Source organism: Charadrius vociferus, unplaced genomic scaffold, assembly GCF_000708025.1.
Source record: "Charadrius vociferus isolate BGI_N301 unplaced genomic scaffold, ASM70802v2 scaffold767, whole genome shotgun sequence".
NCBI classification, from domain to species: Eukaryota; Metazoa; Chordata; class Aves; order Charadriiformes; family Charadriidae; genus Charadrius; species Charadrius vociferus.
In genome coordinates, this window is record NW_009649076.1 from 539982 (window position 1) to 555911 (window position 15930).

The window sequence follows — 15930 nt, forward strand, 5'->3', positions numbered from 1 at the left end:
CGGGGAGACGGAGGCTGGATCAAGTGTTGATCTTTTTTAACCTGCACAACTTCCCAAACAGAAGGCGGTCACCTCAGTCCACTGTTCTTGATAGTTCTCACCACCACATGTCAGTCTTCTGACCTGTTTTCAGCACAGGTGTACCAGAACATACTTCACTCAACAGAAACAGATTCCTGCCGCTGTCTTCACCAGGGCATCACTGTTTGCCGCATGAACGTGTGGGTGAGAGAAGGCCACTCAGATCCACCGCAGCAGATTCAATTCAAGAACCACAACCACATGCCTTGAAGGTATATTTAACAGGATTACTATAGAGCATGCAGAACAGTGTTTTAGCCCCAGTGCCAGTTAGCTAAGTATGGACATAACGTCTCTCTGCATTTGTTATACTTTGTGCTTTCCTTTTGACATGAAATTCCAAACAGTATTTTCAAGCCTAGGTTGTAACTTTCCAGATTGTACAGATTAGAAACACTTTGTCAGCGTAGTTCTTTACTGCTTTTATTAACTTTGCAGCAAGACTTTTATTCTCTTTTTAAAATGAATTAAAAATATATATTTTTTTGCAAGTTAACTATTTTTGCTTGTGAATACCGATAAACACACAGTGTCAGTGATCATGGTATGTAAAAATCCAGATGAGTTTTGTAATAAAAGCATTTGGTTACCTAGTAAGGACTTGCAGCCTTCTACAACTACAATCCAGAAGCACTTACAGTGAGTAAAATTATTTCCAGGACAATCCAGATAAGAAATTTCACTGGCACTGTTCTGCACTTTCTAAAAGTAGCATTGCTCCAGAACAAGAGTCGACTAAAATACTTTCAAGCAAGTTTTTTTGCCTCTACCCCCCTCCCCCAAGCTCTCTTACAATTATGTTTTCAAACCGGCCAATCCAGCCCAAACCACAACAATTTCACAGATTGTTTCGGTCGAGTTTTTCTTCGCAAGGGGCTCGGCTTTTCATTGGCACTCGTTTTTCTGCAAGTATTTTAGTTTGCTTGAAGGACACACTGGCAAGAATCACAACAAGGCGTACATAAGCATTACCCACCTTACCATCCCTAAACATTAGGATGCATTTCAGCATTAATCATTGCAAGAAAACCAGAATTATAACCAAGGGGAGGAATTTACACAATGTAACCTGAGATTAAGGCATACAACCACAAGTGAGAGAGAGTCATGGGAGACGCAGTGAAACTCAAACACAAGCGTACAGAGGATTTCATTTGTCTGTTTATCTCGTCCTTGCCAAAAAAATACCTCATTCCCATGTTTTCTACTCTTTGAACTACGCTCTGGTAATTGATTAACTTTTATAGTCTTTGGCCGAGATGTGCAAGTCAGCCTCTGTCAGACACCCAGCCCCGCAGCTTAACAAAACAAACCGGAGTAGGCATCACTGTGTCACCACAGATGATGCTACTGCTTCCAGGTTTCCAGTAGTTGCTGGCTGCTCGGCTTTTATATGCTTTTGACCTGAGTCCTCCTACTCTTTAATTAGGCAGAGCAGCCAATACCTGCAAATGCAAACTGTCTAGACAAAGAGAGCAAGATGCAAATATAATCTGAAACAAGCTCTTACATATGAAAGCTTTTACATTAAAGCAATCTCTCGTAAAACACATGGGATTTCTTAACGTTCACTGATTTGGCTTGTGGGGGAAGGAAGAGGGAGCATTAGTTTCACATTCCCAGTAAATAGCTCTCTTCCTATTAGTGCTCTTAAATTATTACAAATGACATGCAAGTTCTTGTTTTGTACTGCTTTGGGCTTAAAAGACAGGTTGCTAATACTACCACTAAGCAGTACTGTCGTGAAATTTCTATTTGCAGGCCCTATCACATAGGATGTTAACCTACAGCACTGATCACATCAATTGCTTCTACTTCCTGGGCTATTATCTGAAGAAAAAGTGACAACACCAGTCTCAAATTTTCAAGTGTAATATAGCAATAGAAGTATCTAAAAACACTACTTACCAGAGAAAAATCTTCCGTCTCGGCTGCAGAGTGCTGTATCTCAGTAGATTTTGTATTCACTCTGCACAGAGAGGCTCAATGGATAGACTGGCACATTCCTTAGGCACATCTCCAGGAACCAGGAAAAAACCTTGGGAATGGAAAAAGAACCCCAACAAATTAATGGTTTCCAAACGCTAATAACTTTTACAACTATATTTACCTGGGGTAAGAATCAACCCCAAAATACACATTAAAAAGTGAATCCTCTCCCAGGAAGATCCTATCCCCGTGTTGATTTGACCAGCAGAAGTTAGTTTGACTGAAGAAGAGTTGTTTCAGGATAGGCATACCAGAACATACTTTGTTCACCAGAAAAACATTCTGCTTCTGTCTCCCCCCACCCCGAGGCTGCCAATAGTCATACACTGCTAACTTAATTGTTAGAAATACTACACATAGAAAGATAGCTAGATTTTTTTCTAAGTTTTTGCTTGGCTTAGCTATCCTAATATTCATAATTATGGAATACTAAAAGACAATGCCGAAACACCAATTTTCTGCTTAACCAAGTAACTCTCAACAGACTGCCCAAATATTCACATCAAGTGATTTTATATTCGACAATAGCTCAACTTTAGCATAGAAACATACGTATAACTGGTAAATGAACAACTTAGTAACCTGGAGTTAAAAGTAAGAATTTCCTATTATAAACACCGGATTTCCTATACAGAGGCTATGTCAACTCTGATGGTGCACTAGCTCAGACAGACGCGAAGACAGGGAGGCTGCCCACATGACACAGGGAGGGTTATCTTACCTTTGAAGTGTGAGGGTACAGCTGCTCGTTCCTCGGGCTCCACGCTCCCAAGTTCCTCAAGTCCTCCGCTACCACTGCTTGTTAGAGCCTCCAAAGCAACAGGTCTCAAGAAGGGATGCTATGGAATTCAGTAGTTAATGACACAGCTAATTATTTATAAAACCCTTCCTTAGTTAGCTGATGCATAAGTAATTTTGGATAACGTTTTCACAATTCACCTTCACACACTGCTTTCATTATGAATGACATGGCAGCCCCAAAACCAGCAATAGATAAAACATTGCCAAACATAAGACTGGCTGAAAATTTTAATGACTTCTACATTTGTACAGATACGCATTTTACAGTACCATTGAATTGTTTTACATGACCTGTTTATATCATCTTTCAAATTTCTTAAATTTCCGCAAATATTGACCATAATTTCTTAAGTCACTGAGTGTGGTGCACTGAACTCTGAAAAGCAGAACTATAATTAGCTATGGCTACAGAACATGCCCATCACAGTAAAAGCCTTCAGCTGGAGTCAGCTTCCTTTTTCCCCAAGCGCTTGTTCATTGTACAAGCAGGACTATCAGCTAGTTTACCTCCTCAAAGCACCGTCAGGACAAGTTAACCTCATGTTCACTGGTCAGGAAAAAGTAGTGACCACTGTAAGTTACAGTTTCAGCAGGTAAAAAACGTGTTATTTACATGTTGAGAAAGTTGCCTTCATTCCCATAGGAATATATTATACAAATAAACGTTCAGGAGAAGTTACACAGTAGCAGCTTATGCCAAACCAAAAATATACAGTTTGATGTGTACAAATTTTTAAAGCTTATTACAGGCATTGCAAAAGGAGATAATTAAAATATTTTCAGTGACATAGCTACGATTTAAATTAAGGAATGGAATGTTATCAACAAGATTTATCTGTTCATTAGTGTTGGTATTTGTACATAGTTAATCCAAATGTGCAGTATTTTTGTTCAAGTTACCATGAAGAGGACCACACTGTAGTGACTCTTCTATTATATATCAGCTCAGACCTTGTATTACGTATAGGCTCAGATGATCTAAAACAGCAACACAACTTTCACCGACAAATTCAGTTCTTCTGAGGATGCAGATTTACTACATAACAGCATGTCGCTTCTACTCCACAACGGTCAAGTTACACCCCGTCCCCCTTTCTTCCAAGGAAAAACAAGACAGCTACACAGAAGAACAGTAGAATGGCTTTACTGAAACTTTGGGGAAAGCTTGAGCTCTACAAGTGTTCTCTGCATGTTCTCTTCAGGGAGCTTTTTCTTTTTTTAAAAAGAATAACTTGCATTAAATATCAGTAGGGACTACACAATACATTACACCAGATTTGCAGTAACCAAACACCTCCTTGAATTTCAGTCCATCTTCGCAGTATTAACCATCCAGTTTAGAGGCACAGGAAAGCTAGAGCACTTAAACACACTGTTTTGGAACTTGAACTTTTTTTTTTTCTCTCTCTTTTTAAAATGCAGATATAGGAATTCAGTCTTTAGGTTCTTGTTCTTCCCACGCCAGCAGGAGAGCAATCATCCCTCCCCCCAGTTTGCTCAGAGGATGTTGTTTTTCAATAATTGTTCCAGTCGAGCCGAATTATACGTTTTCCACAACTAAAGAATTTTAAGGCCCGTGTCATAACAGATGTTGGTCTGTTCTCGGGGTTGGGAAATCAAGACTTTGGTCCGCCCAGTTCTCCAGTAGATACTGGTTAACATTTCCAGTTTGACGCATAAAGAATTTTTATAGTTGTTTTTCTATCTAGCACACACTTACAAAGTCTGGCACGTTATACAAGACAATATCTTACCTAACCTGATGATTTATACTATGTTTATTGAGGTTAACTGTGCTTAGCATAAAGTAATAAAAAATAAAAATAAATGGAAAGAGGACAACGCAAAGCTAGTAAAACGATAAGCTAGACAGGGAAAAACTGCAATTTAACACGTGTGGTATTTGTTTTGCAGCTGGCTAAGTACACCCTCTAAGTAGCTAAAGAACAAGTCAAAAAGCACATATTGGAAATAATTATTTTTTTTTAAATTATTTTCCTATATTCAAGTATTTGATAAATTATATGACTGTTTCTGAGATAAGTGTTAGGCCAATGATGAATTTTAAAACCAAAAATCAGTAGAAACAACATCCAGAAAAAAAGGCTAGTTAAAATATAGATATGCAAGCTATGAAGCTTAAATTAGTGCAGATAATTTTTATATTAAATCCAGATACCCAGAAATATACACAATAGAATCATCCCAGTTCTCATAAAAGTTTAGAAGGTAGATGATAAAATTGCACTTAATTCTGAATTAATTCAGATAGCAAATCATTCCCATTCTTTGCTGATCAATTTCTAAGAAAAGGAGAACCACGTTATAAAAGAGCAAATTGCCTTTGTACATTCTATTTCACTTTTCACCATTTGGTCATAAACAGGGGCCACCCAGTTTCACTATCTGTCTTGATGATCAGAATCAGATAGCCTCACATCTGATGCAGACAAATCTAAAACAGGATTTACAAATCCGGCGTATTCTGAATTGCCGTTATCATCCATTTCGGCGCTAACGAAGTCATTCTCCCACTCCAATCCGTTAGAATCGTCAGATGCTGAAGCTGGATTACTTCCAGTCTTCTTGCTGTTAAATTTCAGTGCCGCCCGGAGTATATCTTCTTCTGTTTTGGAGCGTTCTCTCATTGGAATCATTCTGTTCATGCCTGCAATTTAAGACATGTTTATGAGAAAGACAATTTTGAGGGAAGTACCTTAATGTTTGTTTTAGAACGTTAAAAGAAACAAGAATCCTTTAGAGATCCAGATTCTGGTTAATTCACTCCTTAACATCACACTAGTTTTTTCTGGCGGTGGTGTTCACATCAAAGCCACAGCTCGCAGTCAATTTTGGCCCAAATGAACACAACGGCCAGTGATGTTGTTTTACAGCGTTCTAAGGAAGACACACAACATAGTGAAACAACTCACCAGCAGCATTTATTTCTCCTATATATGCAGCCTGCTGCCCTACATGTAAAATGCACATAAATATTAGATCCATTTGCCGTAGTAGATGATTGTGCCGTTTCCAGAAAAGCTGGATGTCCAGGGAAGCCTTTAATCGCCCTTGTAACTTACTGACAAACTGATCAAACATCACCATGTGAAACATTTTAAACGGCAGCTAAAATTTAGCTAGATATTGGGTGCATTTGTCCAGGAAAACATTTTCGGTTTGTCTGAAAAGGTGTATTTAATCTCACACAAAATAAGGCAAAACATTGGTCAGAAAACTGCATAACTACATCAGAAATGGTATTTATTTTGTGAGAAATTATAGACTTTCTCATGGTGTATCAAAACCCTCCCACACCACTGGAAAGGAAAAAGGGGAGGATTTATGATACTCTTATTCACTGGACTCCTCATACATTCCTAAATAAACTCCTCTTTTAAATTTGGAGTAACTAGCTAACTAATAAATTATAATTAAAAAGTTACATATTGCAAGTGAAACACACAACTCTTGGGGTAGGTGGGAGCCACAGGAAGAAAATATCTAAGAGGTAAATTTTTCCCTTCATCAGACTCAAATAATAGATTTTACATATTTCATGTGTCTTCCAGAATATAGCTATTTTTAACTTGATTAATCCTTTGGTACCAACAGCTCACTGAAGCTGTTATCCACCTCAAACGAATATCCCAGTTCACTAACACTCCCTACACATACACTTACTTTTTTAGAGTTTTGGAGTTTTTTCAGTCTCTACAGTAGATTATTGACAGCACACACAGTAACTAAACCTCTTACTCCAAGCAAGCAGTCATCCCCTTCAGAGAGATGGTTTTAATACACTGAAGCTGAGCCAGATCAGCCAAGAATGTGCTAAAAACTACTCAAAGTCCTTGCAATATTGCATAGGACTTCTTTCAAATGACCACATTCATTACTTTACAGCCACAAGTTATGTTCTCAAGCATAAGCGTAGCTATGCAGGGGGGAAATTAGAAGGGCCAAAGCTCAATCAGAACTCAGCTTGGCCACTGCAGTTAAAGATAATAAGAAGAGGATGGAGATGGTGGATTCTCCATCCCTGGAGATGAAGAATCCACCACCTCTCTGGGCAGCCTATTCCAATGTCTAATAACCCTTTCAGTGAAGCGGGAGGACAAGTCAATCTGTAAAAAAATAAAAAATAAGCAGAGAATGCATTTCTCCCATTTCTTGAGCACAATGTAGAATACACAGTTCCCAGAACACCGTTTCTGCACCGGTGCTAATTACTCTCGATGTAAAATCCAGCGTATGTCAAGATACGTGATCCTGCCCCAGCTCCAGTTCCTCTAGAACGCTAACAGCTCTCAGACACACTAGCTAAGAAAAGATGCTGGTTATTTCTGGGCAAATCTGTGAAAGTTAAGTCTTTCAAAGCAGGTTTCTGAAGTAGACAGTTTAGTGCTCTCAACAGTGCTAAACATTTTAACTACAAACAGATTGTTAAAAAACAGTCTATTAAAGCAAAAAAAACCAAAACCACACGCAAACCAAACTTATGCGTTGGCTACAATAAATCCTAGCTTACTTTTTGTGAGCTTTTCAAGACTCTAGGTATGAAAATTTTGGATTAACTTTGAAACAAAGATAAGAGGTTTCGCAGATTTTACTAAAGTGAACAGAAAATATCTGTAACAAAACAGCAGCAGCAATTAGGATAGTCGGGATACTCACCTGGAATGCAGGCCTAAGTTTCCAGTAGACATTACAATAAAAGTAATTAGGGTTTAAAGAAACAATGCTTCCCGACATACTTCAGTCAGACTCCTGACCAACTTCCACATTTTAAAACACAGAACAAGCTGCTCCTTCTGCTACTGGCTCACAAGAGGGCAGCATTTCTTTACCGTTAGTTTTATTCTGAGTTTACAAGTCAGTTCCACAAAATGCAGAAAGGCCATATACTGAACGATCCAAAGAAGTAAAATCATTTATTACAGATAACCTATCAAAACAAGCAATTTTTTAAGTAAAATACTTTACAGTTTAATCACAACAGACTTTGCAGAAATTCCATCAGAATTAAGTTTTCAATCACCTTCCCTTTTGAAAACAACAAATTTACAATCAATATAGTTTAAACTGTCAGCATTTTTAACTTGGAAGTTCAAAACGAAACTGAACAGCAGAATAAATACCTTCTTCATCTTCCCACTCGAGATCTAATGAAGTGCTGTCATCATTTCCACTCGTCGATTTTGTTTTGGTCATTAAGTCACAACTGCTCTCTGTGTTGGGCGTCAGCACTGTAGCATCAGATGAAAGTCCTATATAAAAAAAAAGTATTTTTAATTCATAAACATACTTGAATGTGAGGTTCAATATGCAAAACTAAACTTTCAAAGAAAATTTTTATTGTGCTTTGTTGCCTTTAAACCTCCAGAACATTTGAAAAAGCACTTCATCCATCACTTCAAATACACAACAGCTTTTTAAGAGCAAACATCACTAAGATATTACAAAAGGACATTTAGCAATACTAATTAGAACTATAGAGGAATTTAGTAAGGTGTAAGCTGGACATGAGTGAAGACTTGCAAAAAAAAAAAAAAAAAAAAAAAAAAACCCAAAACCAAAAAAAAACCCCCAAAAACCCCACAAAAACCCAACCCTCCCTGCAAAAAACCTAAACTACAGGCAGAGTTTCCCCAAGAATTACCATCAGTCTTCCAACTTCTTAGTGACTATGAGGTACTGTCATCAAAACTTACATGTTTATAAGCAGCTAAATCCTCTCCTGCACTTCATTAGAAAAAAAAATACCATTAGTATGATTCTAATTATTTTTGCTAAGAGATGATTAAAAGAGCTATACGCTCACATGTGCATCTTTAATACACTGTTAGGTGTTACAAGAAAAGCTCGCTGTATCGACGTTGCTTCCATACAGATGGTTGGAAAGCCTTAGTAAAATAAAATCCATGCACAGGACTTGTTTGCTTACAGAACTTGCTTTTGAAAACTGGAATGGCCGTAGCACAAGCGGTATATGCTGTGTTTTCTGAACACTTGAAGCATCAGGGATTAGAGAGGAAAATAAGTTTCTATCACATTTGTTAATACAAATGTATGTATAAACATTTTTTATCTATGTGTATATATAAAAATATTAATATATATTAATATAGAAATAAATGGTGTTTATCTAGAGTAAGAAATAGCATTCTGTGCTCCTCAGTCACTTAACATTTAAAGACATGCATAAGAAAAAGACTTACTGCTACTTCGAAAAGCTTCATACTGGAATTTTGTATTTCTTAAGAAAGAATCAAGATCTTCCTCTGCCACAGAACTGCAAGAACAATGCACGTGTTGTTTTTAGCTTTATAAACCTCTAATGATGCCACAAAGGATATGTTAATCGACATGCCTCTCAGTTCTATACTACAAAACACATACACCTTTAAATAAAATCTTTCTAAAATGATCTACAAAATGCCCTTCCATTCCTACTCATCACATCCTCCCCCAGTCTGAGCTTCTGATCAATTTTTAGTAGTATTGTCATTTAAAAATGAATTAACTTCTGTCACAAAACAACTCTTCCCCTCTCAACCTTTGCCACTTTAGATAAGGTCTCCTTAATTTTCAATTCCTTTTAAAACTCGTGAATTCAAATCCTGCTACTGCAGTCCTTTGTTTCTAAAATCTGGCTAGTTCCTACTCAGGCCATAAAACCTCAGTTTTCACAGCTCCTTGTCTAGCTAGACTTCCCTAACTGCAAATCCCTCCGATCCTTCTTCTCTTCCATCTAAAAATAGGTGTTTGATTTTAGAGTTTTTTCTAAACTCAATACCATTCCACAGTAAATTTACTTGGGGTGTCTTTTGTGGGGTTGTTATTTTTTTCCTTCCCCTCCAACACTGAACACAGAAGGTGGGAGCGAAAAGAAGTACGTAAATAAAATTAATGAAGAAACGGCCAGACTATATAAACCATTCAATCCCCCATTTGATTAGTGAGTATTTTTATTGGCATTTCAAACACGGTTGTGAATAATAAAAATATTTTTATATTAGCCAAGATTTTACATATAAACACCTTTTTAATATAAAACACTAGATTTTCTTTACGTGCATCTATATTAATAGCTGGGAGGAGGTCTAATTTTGTATGCATCAGTCTAATAACTACAGCAAAAACCAAAAATGAATGCAATATACCCTCTAATTTTGCAGATTAATGGTAAACCATTTGCATTTAGTAATTATTCCGTGTGAAGAATACTACAACCAAAGAAAACAACTCTGACTTAGAAATGCTGCATATGTAAGGTTTGAAAATCGCATGTTTAGGGTTTTGGTTTTTTTTGGTGAGGGGGGAGATGAACAGAAGTAAAAACAGTCATGGTTCTCAATTATCACTAATAAAATTTTATGTCTTACCTCTGATATTCTCCATTATTAACAGCGTGCACTCGCTGTGTTATCCTTTGCTGCCTACGTTGCTATGGAAAGAGGTAAATTGTTGAAAAAGCTGAATGCAATCACTTGCAGTAATATACTCAATACATTAAGCATTCCCTTAACCACAATATTAGAAGGAGCATTGTCCTGGTCCTTGGAGCAGTCTAAGTACGTCTTGGGAAAAGACTGACTTTCATTCAAATAAAGATCAAATCTTGTGATACTAAAGGGACCATTAAATGCAAGTGGCATTGTTTTTAATCCCCAAAATGTCTCAATGTAAAAGAAGGTGCTTTGTGAATAGAGCTCTCAACATTTTAACCTATTTCATGCAAAAAAGAAAAAAGCACATCAATTTGTCTAGAAATTTGTGAGCACCATTCGTGATTGCCTCTGTTCTCTTCTCTCCTTAAGCCACAGCTATTTTCAACACACAATATCTGGGTTACTTTTGAGTTGTTTTGCTCTGTGGGCAAGAACAGTCAGCCTACCATTTAAAATGAAACATTTCCTACGTGTCCTTTTATCCCTGTACAAAGCAGTACTGCCATCTCCTCTGGTTGTCTGTATCAGCATTAAGTGCTTCATTTATATTAATAAAAGCTTGGTTGCCTTGCTGGGTCGAAACTATCAATAGCTCTACACTCCAGGTAGAAGTGGCTTTCATGGTATCACCAGGCAAAAACAGAATTAAAAATGCAAGACAAGCCTTAAATGCATTTATTTTGTAGTTACAAAAGATGTCATAGAAGTAGGGATCTGCTTAAGTTTTAAACAACATAAGTTGTCTCAAGTTTCTTTTTCCTGCCTTGAAAAAAATGAGAGCATAAAGCCTGGGTACATCAACTGTGGGATTAAAGGTAAATCAGTTATGAAGCATAATTGTTCACTAATTATGACAAAGACTAAGATAAAAATGAACAAGCTAGTTTTATAGACAAGTCTAATGTATCTAGCTACTGTATTTTCTGAAAAATCTATTCTCAGCCTTAATGGATCTGTCCCTGCAGCAGAAAAGCAGGGGTAAAAAACCCCAGAATCGCTCTTCACTGGGTAAATAGTCTAGTGAGACTAGCTAGTGTTTTTCAATCCCAAGAGGACGATGACTTCGTTTGCTTGGCACATTTTCCATCTCGGGTATCTAAATACAAGTTCTCAGAATAAGCAGATTGAAACCGGTAAGGAAATGGGAAGTGTAGAAGAAGAGAAATATCACATAGCGGTGGTTATAGGTGAGAAGAGTGAAGTACGCAGGGAGAAAGAGACAGGAATTTAGCACCAACATAGTTAACAAGTCTGTAAAAATCAATTACAGATCTATGCAACAATTTTGTTTTAAGATTCATATGCCCACATAAAAACCAATTTAAATTATCTACTCATTTTGCCAGGTCACATACAAATATATAGCACTGTAAGTTCCAGGATACACATACATAAAAATTCTCCACTGTTACAAGCCCTGACATTTAGTAGCGCAACATCAGCAAGCCAAATTAAGTTTTACGTTGATGCCATACTCCCAATGAAAAAGCCATTTTCTCATTTAGAAAAAATTCTGCCCACAAACAGAAGAGAGATGAGTTATGTATTCAAAAGTGGTTTCTAGTTTATTTAGAAAGGTTACATGCTTGATGCGTATCTACACAAAAATGCTTCCTTAGAAATCCTTATAGTCCTTGTGGGTTTTGGGGGGTTTGTTTGTAAAGGAGGTAAGTGGTACTAATTTTACAAGGAGGAAATTAAAATCTCTATAATGCATTCTATCTTAGGTCCTGACTAGAAGAGGTGCATATTAAAAATACTAAAAGACAAGAAAAATAGCATTTCTTGCACAGAAGTTCGACAAAAAAACATTAAAGTCATAAAACCATCTAGTTTTGCTGACTTTATATAGACCAAAAGTGTTTAAAAAAAGGCAGGCATAAAAAGGTCAGAAAGAATTAACCCTGCCATGCCAAATGACAAGAGGATAGAAAGAGAAATGTGAAATGAGACCTACACTTAGCAACATAAATATTAGATGAACTCTCAAGTCATCACCATCACTCTGGCAATAACAATTTTCAATTCACGCTCTTTTGAATATAGACAATACACTAGGGTTAAAGATCTCCCCTATACCTAGTGTTGATTTTGGACTTTTCCAATTAGTCCAAATCTGAACTTTTGAAAACTTACTTCTAATTGAACACGTCACATACCTAATGGACTGTTTCCCTGAACACGCTACAACTCCAGCCATACATGTTATGGACAAACAGCAAAAAGTGAAAAAGTTCTTTTTAACATACACATTTCTGGCAAGCTGAAATTTATGTGAGAACACGTACTTTAATTGCTTATTAAAGTAGATTTGCTAATTAAAATTAGCAAAAATATTAAACGCACTGATAAGACATAATTCTTTGAACTGCAACATGAAAACCATCAGTAATAAATGCTATCAGGATACAGAACAGCATCTGTTTTCAAAAAAGCAGGAAAACATAACATGGCTTTTGTTTTGCTTGATCAAGATCCAAAAGCATAGGCACCAGGCATCTGAAAGTAGGCACAGACATATTAAATAAAGAAAGTCTACTGTTAAGTCATTACTGGGCTTTGGCTACTAGACATACTGATCACATGACAATAGAACAATTCAGGTTGGAAGGGACCTCAGGAGGTCATCTAGTCCAACCTGCTGCTCCAAGCAGGGTCAACAGTAAATTCAGACAACTTGGAAACATGTATCTTCATGTTAACACAAACCACAGAAATAAGGAACAATTAAATGCACAAATACATAACATATATTTTACAAGTCTAAATGATGTTATAATGTGTGCTTAATTTCAGGGTTGGTTTGGTTTTTTTTTTGTTTTTGTTTTTTTTTTTATACTCAAAACCCATCATAAATCACTTTGCATTAAAGATCAGTATCTTCTATATAAAGTAAGAAGTCTGTTAAGCTAATTATAGATTCAAGTCATACATCTCATTTAAAATCTATACTCAGCGTCATAAGCTGTTTCAAACAGTTCTGGTCTTTTTCAGCTGTTCCAGTCAGCTGTACTTTCACATCGTGTATTTCTTTCTCCACTTGAATTTACAAGCCAAAGCAACTTCCTCATTATGTTTCCTGAGATGTAAAAGATAGTAGCAAAGTCTGCATACATAGAAACAGAACAGAAGCTCTGATATATATTGGGGTCTTTTTCCCCTCACCTCCAAGAGCTTTTTCTGCTTTGCTGCCCTGGCTGCTTCACGTTGTGCAGCATATAAAGCCTCCTCTTCTATTCTTAACTTCTCCTCTTGTAAGGCTAACTGTATATGAACAAAATAGTAATGGTTAACAAAAGCAGAACCTATCTATCTTCCTATGAATAAAGCCATAAGTTTAATAAAACAAAAGAAGAGCTACTACAAAATAAAAATGAAATAAAAATGACTATAGCTAAAACATTCTTCTTCGTTAACTGAATCTAACAGCTTCCCCCCACCAAACACCCCAAGAAATTTAGATAACTAAACATCACCCTATTGAATAAACATCATTACTAGTGAATTGCTGTAAATGCATGTTGCATTTTATTATGAACTGCGCAGTGAAAGACTTAAATCTTTTCAGTCGCATATTTCATTGGTACTTTATTAGAAATCATTGTCAATTTCTATGTTGTGTTCCACATCATATTCCCTTAATTGCTGCAACACACTAAACCAAAACAACAAAATTATGGGGTTTTTCTCCTTAAGAAAAGCTCTGGAAAAAAACTGAGCATGAGAAAAGTTGAATCAAGTATACACCCCATTTTGCCTTCCATAAAAGAAAAAAAAAAAGTTCAGATTTAACAGATCTCAGTAAGAAAGCCAGCGTAGTCATTCAATTTTTCAGCTAAGGGGCTATTATAAAGAAGCAATCTCTGATGCAAACTTGGTTGCGCAGCAATCCGTGTCTTGTAGATTAAAAAATACCAACTGATGAACAAAACCCAATTGTTTCGTTCAGGCGAATGGAATCTACTTGTGTTCATGGCTGATCTTAACTACTTTAAAAGAAAAACTATACTAGGCATACTGGCCATGCTAACTGCTTACCTCTGACTGAAGTTTCATATCAACAACTCTCTGCTTTTCAGCAATGGAGTCATAATGTCTGTCTTTCAAGTCAGCAATTTCTTCTTCAGTCAGAGGTCTAAAAGCATGAGAGAAACACAAAAAGACTCCATCTATTATTCACGCATGACAACCTTAAATTGCACTTAAACATATCCATATTGTCTTTCTTAACGCGTCCTTTAATGCAAATTCAAGAAGCTGTGCTTTTGGCCTGCTCCTCCTGAGAGCAGAGTTCCAAAGTTCCAGTTTACTCAAGACAACACTCTCTCTCCTTACTCTTGCAAACCGTTTTTTGTATCTTTATAGAAAGCATATTTTCAAAACACTGTTTGCTAACGGAACTACTGGAATGGAGTGGTTAATATCATTGTGGTGGAAATCTCACTTTTTTTCTTACTTGTTTTGTTTCCCTAATGGTAAATCGTTCCCCTTTCATCTGTTGCCTACTTTATGTCTACTTTTGTATATCTAACAGAAAAGACCACAAAAGCATTGGAATAATTATAAGGTTTGCTATATTGCTTCTTTGGGACCATTGGCAGGGATTAACACTTTGGGAGCTATCAAACTGAAATAATGCAAAATGCCTAGAATTAGACAACCAAAGCATACACTTGGGTGCCGTCCTATGTTTCCCATAGAGCAGACCTCTAAAATTTCTACTGCTTATATAAATGGTAGCACTAACACCTATGTAACATCAAATGCCGACCCTGGGAACAAAAACAAATAGTCTCTTAGCAACAGACTGTTTTAACTGTCTTGTATAGATTTTGCATGATGCATTATCACCTAAACTGTTATAATGTGGTTAAGCATTAAGGTTAATTTGACATGTATTCTTTCCAGGTATCTGACAACTAAAAAGATAGAAAGGGTTTTGACAGGAACTCTGAAAAATTTCATAGTCACGGTGGGAGAGCAGAGGGAAGGAGAGGTCCAGAATCTCAAAGTCTTACCTGTGACTGCTTCCTGGGCTTTCCCCCTGTTAAGAAAAAAAAAAAAAGTAAGTCTAAGTTTTGGAGAATCCCATCAATCAATTCTAAAATTAAATCTTAAGATTCATCTTAAGATGAAATCATAGTTTCTTCCGTATCTTGGGTTTTGGGGGGGGGAATCCACTCCTTGAATTTGGATTGAAAAAAAACCAAAAACAAACTCATTATGCAATCAACTGCAGCAGCTGACTAAGTAAAACAAATAAATACTTCCAACTGAAAATAAACATTCCTCATGTTTTTAAATACAGGGCAGGCTATTGAAAATGTGGTGCATGTCCTGTCGGTTATCAAGCTGTATTACATTTAGCAGAGTGAAGTTTTAAGACCAACTTTTATTTTTCTGAAGTACTGTTCAGCCAGTTTACCCCTAATTGTAATGACAGAGCACTCCCAAAACTTTCCTTAGCAAAACAACCCAGATGCATTTATGTTCTCAGCTAGAGAGCATTTGCTGAGTCTTATACAAGAGTTATACCAAAAGCAAATTCTCCTTCAAGTCTTCCCCCGCCCCCCCCCCCCCCTCTTTCTCTTTCTTTTTCTTTCTT

At 36.7% G+C, this 15930-nt stretch overlaps 1 protein-coding gene across 1 annotated transcript in view; it reads right to left on the reverse strand.

Annotated features, from left to right (window-relative positions):
* Positions 1-5104: 5104 nt before the first annotated feature.
* The window catches only part of AP1AR (adaptor-related protein complex 1 associated regulatory protein), a 17264-nt gene continuing 6438 nt past the window's right edge, over positions 5105-15930 (reverse strand). Inside the window, exons 4-10 of the mRNA XM_009888190.1 lie at positions 15344-15369; positions 14364-14460; positions 13491-13589; positions 10260-10321; positions 9093-9166; positions 8013-8141; positions 5105-5539 (exon numbers count right to left, since the gene is read on the reverse strand). Of these exons, the coding sequence (XP_009886492.1) occupies positions 5274-5539; positions 8013-8141; positions 9093-9166; positions 10260-10321; positions 13491-13589; positions 14364-14460; positions 15344-15369 (753 nt within the window). The 3' untranslated portion in view covers positions 5105-5273. The remainder of the gene's footprint in view (positions 5540-8012; positions 8142-9092; positions 9167-10259; positions 10322-13490; positions 13590-14363; positions 14461-15343; positions 15370-15930) is intronic.